The sequence below is a fragment of the Rutilus rutilus genome (assembly GCF_951802725.1).
Source record: "Rutilus rutilus genome assembly, chromosome: 21".
NCBI classification, from domain to species: Eukaryota; Metazoa; Chordata; class Actinopteri; order Cypriniformes; family Leuciscidae; genus Rutilus; species Rutilus rutilus.
The window spans coordinates 34,486,826-34,501,825 of record NC_140226.1 but is presented as its reverse complement, the minus strand read 5'-3'; the positions used below and the strand labels follow the sequence as shown (position 1 = coordinate 34,501,825).

Here is a 15,000-nt window from a genome sequence, read left to right as displayed (position 1 = left end):
CTGAAGATGTTGTGGGTTTACTGTGTGTAAATGCAGCACATATGAGGGTCAAAGGGCATGAAATGCTGCCGTTACGCGTTTATGAGCACAATAACTACCAGAGGAAAACATGTCTGGTATTGTTTGTGTTCATGCTGAATTATAAAGCTGGTTATTGTGGCGCTGAAGGGAAGTGAAGATATGTTTTCTAATATCCGGTTAAGACAAACAGCATATTTCATTTAATGCTTGTTTGTTTTTGTGATTGCGTAACAATTTATGGCTGTAAACATCAGAAATCTGGGCTGGAAGAGACTGGCCAAGATACTCTTCATTTAAAGTAGTTAAAGTTTTGCAGAAGAAACTGCTTTGATCTTATTTAAAGACACAGTACATACTTTAAAGAAATATTGTTATGCAACAGAAACAGTGTGGAACTCGTTTAATTTGACAGCGTTAACCCTAAACACACATTTACAGTACATGTAACAAATAAAACTAAAAAACTTAAAGATAAACAGTAGTTTTTAAACTAAATATTTGGCTGAAAATGTTCTGAAAGACATGAAACTCGACTGAGTGAATCAAATTAATTGCTGAATATTTTTTTTGCTTTCTGAATGATCCAGTTTGCTGAACTGAATCATGTTGTTAGTTAATTAAAAACACTGTTATTTTATGTAATTTTTTTCAAAAGTGTGTTTGGCTAATAATCTACAAAGTATGGACTTCTGGCAACACTATTGATCAATGAATCAAATGAATCATTCGATGGGTATTTTGAACATAATCATTGAAATGAACTTTTCTGAATGATCCAGTTTGCTGAACTGAATCATGTTGTTAGTCAGTCAACAACACTGGTAACATTTTGCAAAAGTAGTTGCATACTACACTACAAAGTATGCAAACAATTAAGTGAATCAAATGAGTCTGAATCTTTTTTACTGAATGAGTCAATTTGCTGAATTTAATCATGTTGTTAGTGAATTAAAAACAGTGTTTTTTTTTAAAGTAGCTGGCTACTAATCTACAAAGTATGGACTTCTGGGAACACTATTGATCTATTCATTAAACGAATCAATTGATAAATTGTTCGTTGAAGTTAACTTTCTGAATGGTCGAATTTGCTGAACTGAATCATGTTGTTGGTTAACCAAGAACACTGGTGACATTCTGCAAATGTATTTGGCAACTACACTACACTTCTGTGAGCACTATTGATCAGTGAATCAAATGAATCATTTAATGAGTCTTTTGAACTTGTTCATTGAAATGCACATTCTGCATGAGCTGAGATGCTGGTGTTGTTGGTGTGATGATTGTTGATGTTGTTGATGCTGTGCCTCTGTCAGGTGCGGTCCGCCTCCAGACGCCGCTGCTCTTGCCCAGGAACAGGCGTCTGTATGAAGGCTGTGAGACGGCGTGTTTCATGGATCACAGTGGCATGCTGGTGTCTCTGCCGTATGATCTGAGAGTGAGCATCCGTCAACATTCCTCAGGCCAAACCAGTCAATAACACTCGCAGAAATATGCATAACAACAGTCTGAATCAAGTTTTCAAAGCCTTTCTCTCTCTCGTTCTCTCTCATCAGCTGGCGTTTGCCAGATTTGTGGCCAGAAACAACATTTCAAATCTCAAAAGGTACTTTGTGTTTCGTGAATTAATGTCCAGCAATTCACAGTTTGATCTATTGTTGTACATAGTATGTAGTAGACTCCTTAAATGTCAAAAGTTTGGATTAATTATGATTTTTTTTTTAGTCTCTTCTGCTCACCAAGCCTGCATTTATTGTAAAAATATACAGTAAAAATAGTGAAATATTATTCCAATGTAAATCATCTGTTTTCTATGTGAATATACAGTAAAGTGTAATTTATTCCTGTGATCAAAGCTGGATTTTCAGCATCATTACTCCAGTCTTCAGTGTCACATGATCCTTCACAAATCATTCTGATATGATGATTTGTTTTATGATATATTAACATTTAAAAGTTTAGAGCAAGTCAGGTCTTTTTGAAAAAATATTAAATAAATTATATATTTCAAATAAATGTTTTTTCCAAAAAGTTCTTTTGGACTTTTAATAAAAAAAACTGAAAAATAACCGTTTCCACAAAAATGTTTTTCCACAAAAAACTGTTTCCAACACTGATAATAATCATAAATGTTTTTTGAGCATCAAATCCTCATATTAGAGTGATGTGTGAAGGATCATGTCATGTGACACTGAAGACTGGAGTAATGATGCTGAAAATTCAGCTTTGATCACAGGAATAAATTACACTTTACTGTATATTCACATAGAAAACAGATGATTTACATTAGAATAATATAATAAAAATGACTGTATTTTTTTTTTCAAATAAGTGCAGCCTTGGTGAGCAGGATAGAACATCCTAATTATTCCAAACCTTTGAGCCCCTGTAGTTAACAGTCCAGTAAGTGTGTGTGTGTGTGTGTGTGTGTGTGTGTGTGTGTGCAGGTACAGTATCGAGCGTGTGTTTAGGCCGAGGAAGCTGGATCGGGCTCATCCCAGAGAACTGCTGGAGTGTGCGTTCGACATCATCATTCCCATCAGCACCAGTCTGCTGCCGGACGCCGAGGCCATTTACACCGTCTCTGAGGTCATACTGGAGTTCAGCGCGCTGCAGGTACAGTAACACAGTTCATCTACAGTACAGTAACACAGTTCATCTACAGTACAGTAACACAGTTCATCTACAGGTACACAAGACAACGGTTCATCTAGGGCTCCGTTAAGTGAGGGATAATGTACATCCAGCCGGTTGTTCTCAGAATAAACCCCTTCAGGCTGATTAAGAATGAATGTGTGTAATTCACAGGGCTTAAAAGTACTCCGGCCGGGGGCCGGATTTCCGGCTTGAGGGCAGGTCCGGCATCCGGCGCAGGCAAAATTTAATTATCAGGCTGCAAATTACAGTCGGAGGCACTTTCGGCGCGGACGCGCTTGTAAAAAAACGAGCGCGTCGCTTCCATTATGAGCGCGCATACCGCGTGGCTACATTTGAAATAACGAACTTAAGCGCGCAAAAGACGCGATATGTGAACAGGCCCTAATCTGACTTGAGTAACACACCGGTCCCCTTCAACCTACCACCTTGATTCAAGAGTCAGCGCGCACAGCTGTCACAGCCAATGGGAGCATGATATTAGGTTGTCTTAGCCAATTGCTAGAGAGGAGGGCGGGTCTTGTGCAGGAACCAGTTCGCAGTTAGCTTCAGAGCTGCCAACTCTCACGCATTCACCGTGAGACACACGCAATTGACACTTCACACGCTCTCACGACACATCCATTTTCTCACGCACAGAAAAATCGTGAAGCAAAGAGGACACGGAGACCAACAGACTAGACAGAGCAGGTTACTTATGATATAAAAAAATCTCAGCTCTCAGATTCTGTCACTTTTATTACGAAACTCAAACAATAAATACCGTTTTGGCGCTTGTAAATGTGACGCGACCACTGATCTATATAGAATGACATTATATAGATCAGTGGACACGACAGATCCCTAGCGGCAGGTGAACCGATCCTCTCTAGCTAGTAAATAAACACGAATGAATAATGTTGAAAGATACAGTACAACTTACCGAAATGTATATTCCTCATACATAATATCGACCAATCAATCAAACAAATGGTTTAATAAAACAGCTGGAAAGCCATTTAATGACCATAATATAGGCTATAGCACGTTAGTTGGCTAGAAAAAAAGAGCTATAGAGAGTATTTTGCTAAATATGTGTACTATATTACATATTATATTTTTACTTATATCATTAAATAAAGTTGTTATTATAATAAAAAACGCATTATATATATCTCTGCATTTTTACAGCATTAGGTGAGTTGTTTTTTTCTTAAGAAAAATTAATGCCTATCTTGTGTAGCCTACCTAATATTTATTTAAATGAGTCAATATTAAATAAAATCACAATAATTGAATTGAATTGAAAACTAGAAATTGTACCATGTAGCCTAGGCTAAACATTGGAACATGTTGTCACTTAGCCTAATAAAATTCAGTTTAGTTACTTTGAATGTTTCGACAATCACAATACACTTATTGTTATGCAATAATTTTTTTTACATCCCCCCACATAGAATTGGTTAATAGAAAAAACAGGCTTGGTAAAAGTCCTGGTTGAGCCACAGAAAGTTCAGGCTCAGGATTTTTTTTCACTTTAAGCCCTGAATTCATTATATTAAATTTGTAATCGCTCGACAGCCCTTACATACATGCATATATATCTGGATCGAATGTTTTTATCAATATTTTATATCTTTTTTTGCAAATCAGCGGTTTGTTTTTTTCAAGATTCAGGGCTGTGTTGTTATTATAACTATATATTATATAGTTATTATTATCTATATTACATACAAGTTCAATTAAGCGAGAATGCAGATCTGAATGTTCTGACTGTATCTGTGCAGTTTATAGTTTATAACACATGTTTCATGTCTATATAATACATGTCTCGTGTCTATATGTGTGTGTTTGATGTTTGATACGCTGCGTCTGGTTTTAGGACAGAAACTACACCATTCACCTGAACCACACGAGTCTGCTGAAGGCCATTCTGCTTCACAGTGGCGTCCCAGAAGACAAACTCACTCAGGCCTCCAACATACTGTGTGACTCCATGGTGAGAAACACACACGCACACAGACACAGACACACACACACACACACACACACACACACACACATGCACACACACACACACACATGCACACACACACACACACACAGACAGACACACACACACACACACACACAAACACACACACATGCACACACACACACACACACACACACGCACGCACGCACACAGACACACACACACACACACACACACACACACACACAACACACATGCACACACACACATGCACACACACACACACACACACACACACACACACACACACACTCACACAGACACAGACAAACACGCAGCAGTGAGACGTGCCACTGTATGTACTGTACGCATCACAGCAGCGTTTCCCACGGGATTCTGGGCTCTGGGTCAAAGTTCAATGCATCAATCCGGTGAACTCTGAGAGCAAAGTGAATAGAGTAAAAAAGTCTATTCATTTATTTGTACCTGAACTCTGAAGTGGACTCTAACCTTTCTCTAGTACTGATAGTGATAAAGCCAAACAATATAAATATATATCATAATAATAACAATAAATTATTATTACTAATTATTATCCCTAAGGCAGTAATACCTGTATATTACTATTGTAATGCAACTGCATTGTAAAATAAACAAAAAATATTAATAAGTGCCGTATTTTCTGGAAGATCAGTGAAAATTGCATTGCTAAGGGAATGTATAAGTGTAGAAGTCTCACTTTATTATTACAATCAGAAATACTGTAAAGACAGGTCATTAAAACAAAACATTTACAAATATGATAAACATTATAAACATGCTTTATAACAAATCCTTTAAATTTAACGGTATTCAGAACAGAGTCAGAAATATAAGTATAAAACACAAATTATAGTGGCGTTCATTATTAACATTTATTCTATTCGCAAACTAATAAACTTGATCTCAATCGCCACGAATTCAGCTGTTTTACATGTTAGACGTATATAATTGGCTTTGGAATATAAGTTTAGCATGTTTCAGATGATAAAAAGTAACATTTTCTATAAAATAATTGTTTTCTTTACAGTAGTAAAATTACAATACTTATGTCTTCATTTCTTCACTTGCAAGCGTACAAAAACTGCAGTTTCTGTGAAATAGGTTTACAAATGCTTCTCGTTCGCTGGAAGTTCAAGTAATTAATGGAAACCTGTAAACGAAGCAGAAAACACCTGTGGAAATATATGCATGAAACTGAGTTTGTTTACATGTTGAAGAAACCGAGAATAATCATGTTTTTAGTGCAGAACTCGTTGAACATTAGAGGGTCCCACTTTATATTAAGTGTCTTTAAGTACTATGTACTTGCATTGAAATTAATAATTTGATACAATGGACTTATTGTGGACATACACGTTTTTACAATGCACTTATATCTTGAAAATACCTGCATGTAATTACAGCTGTCATTAATTTATGTAATTACATTTATAATTACACTGTTGACCCCTCTCTTACACCCTAACCCACGCTTAAAGCGACCCGCACCACCACACCTGTCCCTAACCTGACCCGCATCACACCTCAACAGCAGCAGAAGTGTTTTACAATACAACATCAACACAATACAACACAATACAACATCAACACAATAACTACATTGTTCTTATTTCTCAATGCAAGTACATTGTACTTAAAGCCACTTAATATAAAGTGGGACCCATAAGTGGACAGAAATGATGAGGTGTGTGTTACTGCTCTTTTACGATGCTGTGTGTGTGTGTGTGTGCGTGTGTGTGTGTGTGTGTGTGTGAGCGAGCGTCTCAGGTTCACCGGGTTCACATGAGCTTTTGCTGTTATGTAACCTGGAATATATTTCTGTCTCTCTCTCTTTCACCTTCACACGCAGAGTGAGAAACTGACGAAGCGAGAAGTCGAAGCCAAATTCTGTAACCTCTCCTTGTCCAACAACAGCGTAAGTCCAGGATTCTCCTCGATTCTCTGAAGGGTCAATGATGCTGAAAACTCAGCTGTGATCACAGGAATAAATTACACTTTACTATATATTCACATAGAGAACAGATGATTTACACTGGAATAATATTTCGATTTTTTTTATGTTTTTTTTTTATCACATAAATGCCTTGATGAGCAGAAGAGACTCAAAAACATGTCAAAAATCATAATTAATCCAAACTTTTGACTTTTAATGAGTCTACTACATACAGTATACAACAATAGATGCAAAAGGATGTTTACTTGAAGTCTTTATGTGTAATGCATTAATGATGTATTCATACGTTGCAATGCATTATATCTTTGCATAAACAAATGCATTATAATATTCACGGACTCCTTGTTACATCTCAAATTGCTTGTTTGTCGTGTGTTTTAATGCATTATACTTTCTATAGGAGTGTTCAGTGAATAGATAAGCATTATAACTGTGTTTGCAGTTATTCATGAGATCATAAAATGGATTAAAAGGTGCATTAGTTAATGCATAAAAATACTTTTATAATGCATTAATATAGGCCTGTCACAATCGTAAGTTTTGACGATTAGCAAATAATTGTGATTGATTAAATTCTGTTGCAGTGCCAGCTTAACTTTGAATCGTATATAATATAATAATAAAAACTGTAATAAAATAGGCCCATATGATTTACTTCAGTGCTGTGAAAAATTAAATAATTAATTTACTCAATAAATATATCATATCTAGGGATGCACGATATATCGGCCACATTATCGGTATCGGCCGATATATGTTAATTTTAACGTCATCGGCTCGACAAGAAAATTTGGCCGATATATTAATACCGATAAATAATGTATTATTTCCTTCAGCTGAGACTCTTCAGATTCGCACGGTTCAACATGAGGGTGTTGAATTGCTTGAAAACTGTAATTAAAATCCAGTTAAAGTGCAACATGTGCAGCGCAAGTCTGTCATATCGGCTACATAACATTATCATGAGAACATCATAATTGTGTGTTTGGGTCGTGGCTTTTAATGGTGAGACTTTTGTTTTTGTAATCAGGCTCTCCAAAAAATATAACAAAATTTTTATTTCGATTTATCGGCCAATATATCGGTTATCGGCTTTCAAATATGAAGAATTATCGGTTATCGGTATTGGGCAAATTTTTCATATTGGTGCTTCCCTAGTGAATGATTGTTAATATAAACTAATAGTGATGGGAGAAACTGAGCATTTTGACAGTCTGAATCATGATCCACTTTTTGAAGCGTTTACACAACACCGTTTTCAACGAAATACTGAAAACGTACGAGTTTTGGCCGATCGTTTACATGACAACGGCATTTTAGGGGCCGGAAAAAGCAAACTCTTGAAAACGATGCCGTTATGGTCTTCGTGTAATCTACAAAACCGTCTATTGGCGCGTAGCTTCTTTACAAAGTGTCAGCGCCATCTACTGGCCTGGCAGCGCAAAGTCTGTCATATAGACTACATACAATTATTATGAGAACATCATTATAATGGTGTGATTGGGACATGATGAGACTTGTGTTTTTGTAATCAGGCTCTCTAAAATTACATAAAAATTTGAATTTCGATTTATCTGCCAATATATCGGTTATCGGCTTTCAAATATAAAGAATTATCGGTTATCGGTATCGGCCAAAATTGTCATGTCGGTGCTTCCCTAATCATATCTCATATCATATCATATAATATAATGCAGTGTGATTAAACGAAAGTCTTCATTTTGAATGCCATTTTCTATAAACGCCTTAATTCAGTGGCAATTGACATTTAAACTGCACTTATATTGCGGTTATCTCAAATAATTGTGATTAGATCATATATCCACGATCAGTTGATTAATACATAATACTCAGCTACACCACAGAACTGCACAGAAAGAATAAATAAAAGAATAAAAACAAACATAGAACTGATAAAACATAAACCACACAACCACAAACAGAAGCGATCGGCTTGATTTAGAAAGACTTGAAGGAAAGTGTGGTGAACTGAACTAACACTGCGTGTGATTTAGTGATTTAGAAATAAAGTGGTGTGTGTGTGTGTGTGTGTCAGTTACAGACGCTGTATAAGTTCATCGAGCAGAAGGGAAGCTTGCAGGATCTTCTTCCTCTCATGAACTCGCTCACGAAGCAGAAGAGTTCAGCGGTGGCTCAGATGGCCAGACAGGGCCTGAAGGATCTGGAGGAAGTCCTCAACCTCCTCAAGAAACTGGCTGTGAAACTGCAGGTGTGACGATCTGTGTGTTAGCTGATACTCTTCATCTTCTGGATCAGCTCCTCTTTAACAGTGTAACAGATATTAACAGTGTCAGTGTCCCTGAATTCATCGATTCTGAAACCATTTTTTAAATTCAGTTCAATAACAGTCAATGTTACAAATGTATCAATTATGAAACCATTTTTTAATGTTGATTAAATTCAGTTCAAACAGTGGCGGCTGGTGCTAAAAAAATTTGGGGGGGCGCAACAAACTGAATTATTAATCCAGGACTGAATGTAGGCTAATTGTTAAATAACAATTTAACAGTGATAATGTAGCTATCATTAGCCTAAAGTTTAGCTAAAACTTCAGCCGGTAGGGTTGGGAAATAGCCAATTGCCAAATAAATCTGAATTTTTGGGCTAAATGGCGATGCATGGTATAATCTGAGTATTTAATTATTATTTTTCTATTTGAATAATAAAAAAAAAATAACCTGTATTTAATTTTTTTTTTTATATATATTTAATATCCTGATCAATATTGTCCTACAAACAATGTTCATATTGAAGGTTATAAAAACAAACATAGTGAACCCTTGCTGTCTATCTGCAGTCTATCCAAAAAAGGGGTCAAATCACATTACATTCTAACATTGCAACATTACAATCTAAAAACAAAATAATGCTTTTTAAAGAAGTAGTTAAATTTACTAAACTTAAAAAATAAAAATAAAAAATAAATTAAAACAAAGCTAATATCATAAAAATACACATATAGGTTTGAAATTCTCTAGCACATTTATGTTCACCAACAACAACAAATATTTTAGCTAAATATATTTATAATTTAGTGCTAATGTATATTTTAGTCAGAATAATTGCGCTCCTATTCTATTGCGCTCCGTCTGTTCGGCGTGCATGCACGCGGCGGCGCTCGTTCACGGACGTATAGCTCATGACAGCAAGCTGGAAATATTGACTTTCTAACATTTACAGATGGAGAATATGTCCGTGAAATGTAAGTTATATGCACTGAGGAAATTATTGGATGTCACTTCAGCTTATGGATAAATATTATTAGAGGTATATTTGTTTCAACCAATCGCTGCACAAGTGAAGTTTACGTGTGATGACGAAAGCAGGTTAGTGCGAGCCCTCCCGGAACCCATAGAGAATGCATTGCAGTGCCTGCAGTTCGAAAAAAAAAATCTTTGAATGTAAGTCTATGGGAACACTCTGGGCGGTTTTCGGCCATAGTGAAATCGCCCAAAAAGAGGCGGTACTCCACAGAACGTGACTTGGCGCTGACTGGACTATATCCAGAGGCAGAACAACAGTGAGTGACTGCTAGCGTAACTCTGTGGTTGAATGAGATTGTGATTGAAAAAGTCCCTTTCACACTTTGGTGGTGCGTCGCCCGATCGCCCTAATGAAGAAACCGCCGCTGAGTTCAAATACAATGTTGCAAAAATCATCAATTATGAAATAAAAAATTTTATGTTGATTAAATTCAGTTTAATAACAGTCAATGTTGCAAAAATTCATCAATTCTGAAACTATTTTTTTAATGTTGATTCAGTTCAGCTCAATAACAGTCAATGTTGCAAAATTCATCAATTCTGATTTAAATTTTTAGTCTGTGTGATATCTGATGTTCTTCATCTTCTCTTCATCTGAATGTGTGTGTCGTGTGTTTTGAAGGTTGTGGTGAATCTGGGTTTGGTCTATAAGGTCCAGCATCACTGCGGGGTCATTTTCCAGTTTGTGGCGTTCATCAGGAAACGGAAACGCACCGTCCCAGATATCTTGGCAGCAGGGGGACGCTACGATCATCTGGTAACACAACTGTACAACTGTACAACTGTACACAACTGAGCAACACTTAAATCTCTCAATTGTCTCTATATCTTTTGGTTTTCTGCCCTATATTTCCCTATATATTTTTATATATATTTATATATTTATTTATTTTCCCTGTAAAATGTTAGTAAAAATATATTTTATTTATTTGCCCTATATTTCATTTTATTTTATTATTATTATTTAATTAATGTTGCAAAATTCATCAATTCAGATTTTTTTTTATGTTGATTAAATTCAGTTCAATAACAGTCAATGTCGCAAAATTCATCAATTATGAAACATAATCGAACTCAGCTGTAAAGCAGCTCAACAGAAGACACTAGTGTCATTATTCAGATCAAGTGTTTTCCTGATTGTCAGATCATGGAGTTTCACGGGCCGACGGTGTCGAGTCCGGTCCCGTCAGCGGTCGGCGCCAGCATCGCTCTGGATAAGATCTGCTCTGCTGTGGCCAATATGGAGGAACCAGTGAGTGTGTGTGTGTGTGTGTGTGTGTGAGTCTCTCCCCTGTGAAGGCCTCCTTCCCTTTACCTCTGCACAGATAAACCTTGTCAAAATGATTCCGGTCCACATGGATACGCGGAAGCGACAAAAAAGATTCTGTATTATGAATTTTTAAGGCCAGACAAGTAATTTGTTGGTCAATTTGTAGAGAAAGACTTCACGCCTGCGCTCATACATATTCAATTTCACACACGCATATCTATAGACTAAACACGTGATACGCATATTTACGCCGTCAGTGTTCTCACAGATTCACGTTTTTGAAGTTTGCGCGGAGATGATCATGTTTTTCAGAACCTGTTTCAGGGTTTGTGTTCTCGAGCCTCAGACACTGTTGTGTGCGGATGAACACATTAAATGTTTTCTGGTAGTGAATCAATCAAAACTAACTTTATCTGGACAATAACTGTATTCTAGAGCTGCTGTAAAGCCCAATCTCTGTTACTGTAATCTCCTGTTATCACTGTAAAGCTGCTGTGAAACTCTATAGTGTTAAAGGGGTCATCGGATGCAAAACTCACTTTTCTATGGTGTTTGCATATAAATGTGTCTCTGCAGTGTGTGGACACAACCACCACACCATGAAGAAAAGCCATTCACTTGAAAAAGCCTAAACACTCTCAGTAATCAAGCCGTTTGGATCTTCTGAGCAATATGATGTCATATGAGCAGTTGCTCATATTATCATTTAAAGAGACATGCACTGAAACGGGTCGCTGTGAACAGAGCTGTGTTTGAGGAGGTAAAGCGTGTTGTTTTACACAACCATTGAGGAATTTTAAGCAAAGTATGTTACAAACTTTACATGACCCTAAAGAATCACACAACTTGTGGAAAAAGGGCATCCGACGACCCCTTTTAAAGCGCTATATAAATAAAGGTGACTTGACTTGACTGTGTGTGTGTGTGTGTGTGTGTGTGTGTGTGTCAGCCTCCTGTGAGCTCCTGTGATGTCCTGGTGGTTCCCGTGGGTCAGTCCTCCATGAGCAGAGCCGTTAATGTCATTCAGAAACTCTGGGCGGCCGGAGTCTCGACAGACATCGTCTATGATGTGTCTCAGGTCAGTGTTTATATGATGTTTGATGAGCCAAAACACTCACAGGTGACGCCAAAAATATTGGTCACATGACTCAAGTTCTAAGTAGATGATTGGTGAACGATCAGTTCTTGTAGTCAGTGTGTTGATGCGGCAGAAGGAGAGACTTTTGGCACCTATAAAATATCCCAGATTTTATCGATAACAATATTTAAATTATATTTTGTGTGTTTATTGTGTCTACCTTGACAGAGACTCCTAAAGTTTTTGATATTCTTCATATTCTGTGCTAGTCAGCTCACAACAGTGACAGAAATCATCTTTTCCAATAAGTTTAAATTGATTTTTACCTTTTTATGGGCATTTTTGCCTTTTATAAAGGCTTTTTTCTTACCTAATTAAATGTATGCATCATGTTTTGTGTCAAATTCTTACAATTTAATCAATAAATTCAATTAATATAATGAGACACAATAGGGCTGTTACCAATCAAATGAAATCAATATCAACAAAACTCATTTTTGCAATGAAGATGAAACACAGAAGCTGCATGTGAAGTTTAGATGCTTTTACACAGACTGTTTAGTGAAGCTCAGAGGGACATCAGTGTGTTTAACCTGCCGTTACACAAGCAGAAATAATGTAAACATAAAACATTGAATATTGATATTTGAAAGGATTTAAAAAATGAAAAGATACTTTAAATGTGAAATTAAAACCACCAGTAGGTGGCAGCAAGTGACCGTTAATGAGTGAGTCATTGAGTTTCAACTGATTCATTTAAGTCTTAATGAGTGAGTCATTGAATCATTCATTCAGCTGATTAATTAATTCAGTAACGAAACACCGCTGTCACTCACAGACGCAAATAGAGCAAAAACAGCCAATAAGTCACTTAATATTAACTTGTTTATTGAACTGTTGTATAAAATCAATATCACATTTGTAATCATGTTGATCATTAAATGATATAAATATAAAAGACATACACAGAAAAAGATAACCCCATTATCTTTAATAGATAACGCATTTTAATAGAATGCCTTTAATAAATCACGCACTAGTACAGCAGAATATTAGCAGGTGGTTATAATGATTTGCCTCATCTGTGTATTATGACATTTTGTTCTGTTGCAGTAAAAACACACAATCTTGCTTTGGCTAGTCTGCGCTCACACTGAAGATAAGAACGATGAAAATGCCCTTGATTTCTGCTTATTAGTGCAGTTCTGCATGAGTGTGAGTGCTAATGAAGCCGAGAGTCGTTCCAGCGCTTGAGTTCACAACACAAACAGAATCTCTGTCACACGCGCAGATGAAGAACATGTGGCCGAAAGCTGTGAGATGCTGGATGAGGATGCGTTAGCAGAGTCCACACACACACACACACACACACACACACACACCCACCAGTGGCTTTAGAGGTCAGAACACACCAGGCTGAACTCAAACCTGTTAACTCTTACTCTGCTTTCAGACGTAGATCTTAGTTTGCTCTCAGGTTTAAGTTCATTTTATTTCACTTGAATAGAAACATTTCTGGACATTTATGATTGTTGGGGTTTATGAAAGTGTGTTTTTGGGGTTTGGATGTCATTGAACTGTAAAAGGTGAGTGAGGTGAGTTGAGTGAGGTGAGTTGAGTGAGGTGAGTTGAGTGAGTGAGTGAGTGAGTGAGTGAGTGAGTGAGTGAGTGAGTGAGTGAGTGAGTGAGTGAGTGAGTGAGTGAGTGAGTGAGTGAGTGAGTGAGTGAGTGAGTGAGTGAGTGAGTGAGTGAGTGAGTGAGTGAGTGAGTGTGTGTGTGTGTTTGAGTGTGAGTGTGAGTGTGTGTGATACAGCACAGAGAGACGTCTATTTCACACGGACGGAGCCGGATACACACACACACACACACACACACACACACTGTTTGCAGTGTTGAACCAGCTTCTCTCACACACGGACGAGTGAATGGATGCTCACAGTTTTAGAGCTTCGACATCATCAGTGCTTCCCGGCTATTAAAAACATTGCTAGATTCACGATATTATGAAGTGTCATCACAGTCTGTGAAGAGTGATGATGAAGAAGAGAGAGAGAGACTAAACGCCACATAATAAATACAGAGACAGTAAGAAGAGAATTCGTGACGCTCTCGCTGACGCACGTGAAACACACATGGAGACCAGAGTCATCCTGATCAGCAGGACCTTCAGAGTCTGAACCTCATGAGTCACAGTCCAGAGTCCCTCAGAGCAGTTCCTCACTTACTGAACCACAAGACAATATTATTATTATCATTATTATCATTCTGTTCGACTCAAAACCACAGTCATTAAATCCCTCATGCGTTTCATCTTTATTACTGGGCGGTTCTTGGGCAGAATAAACTTGCATCGTCAAAACACAATGACTACACAATACTTTTGACACACTCTTATGAATGCAGTCAGATGTGTGTGTGTGTGTGTATGTGTGTTAATGTGTGTTTTTGTGCCACAGTCACAAGAAGCTCTTCTGGAACATTGCAGACAAGCTGGAATCACATTCATGGTCCTGGTGTCTGATAAAGAAGGAAACTACCTGAAGGTAAATCACATCAGCACCTGCACTAGAGCTCAACAAGACTAGTCATATTCAGTGATATTATCCATTTAACTTCACTGACACTATCAGATAACAACTGAATTGATCTGAATTAAACTAGTGTCTTCTGTTGAGCTGCTGTACAGCTGAATTTCAATTAGTTTCATAATTGATGAATTTTGCAACATTGTCTGTTATTGAACTG

At 37.1% G+C, this 15,000-nt stretch overlaps 1 protein-coding gene across 1 annotated transcript in view; it reads left to right on the top strand.

Annotated features, from left to right (window-relative positions):
- The window catches only part of eif2ak4 (eukaryotic translation initiation factor 2 alpha kinase 4), a 55,914-nt gene that overhangs the window by 29,979 nt on the left and 10,935 nt on the right, over positions 1-15,000 (top strand). Inside the window, exons 23-32 of the mRNA XM_084392582.1 lie at positions 1,335-1,456; positions 1,575-1,624; positions 2,466-2,634; positions 4,535-4,651; positions 6,519-6,584; positions 8,680-8,853; positions 10,530-10,664; positions 11,052-11,159; positions 12,127-12,255; positions 14,712-14,798. Of these exons, the coding sequence (XP_084248708.1) occupies positions 1,335-1,456; positions 1,575-1,624; positions 2,466-2,634; positions 4,535-4,651; positions 6,519-6,584; positions 8,680-8,853; positions 10,530-10,664; positions 11,052-11,159; positions 12,127-12,255; positions 14,712-14,798 (1,157 nt within the window). The remainder of the gene's footprint in view (positions 1-1,334; positions 1,457-1,574; positions 1,625-2,465; positions 2,635-4,534; positions 4,652-6,518; positions 6,585-8,679; positions 8,854-10,529; positions 10,665-11,051; positions 11,160-12,126; positions 12,256-14,711; positions 14,799-15,000) is intronic.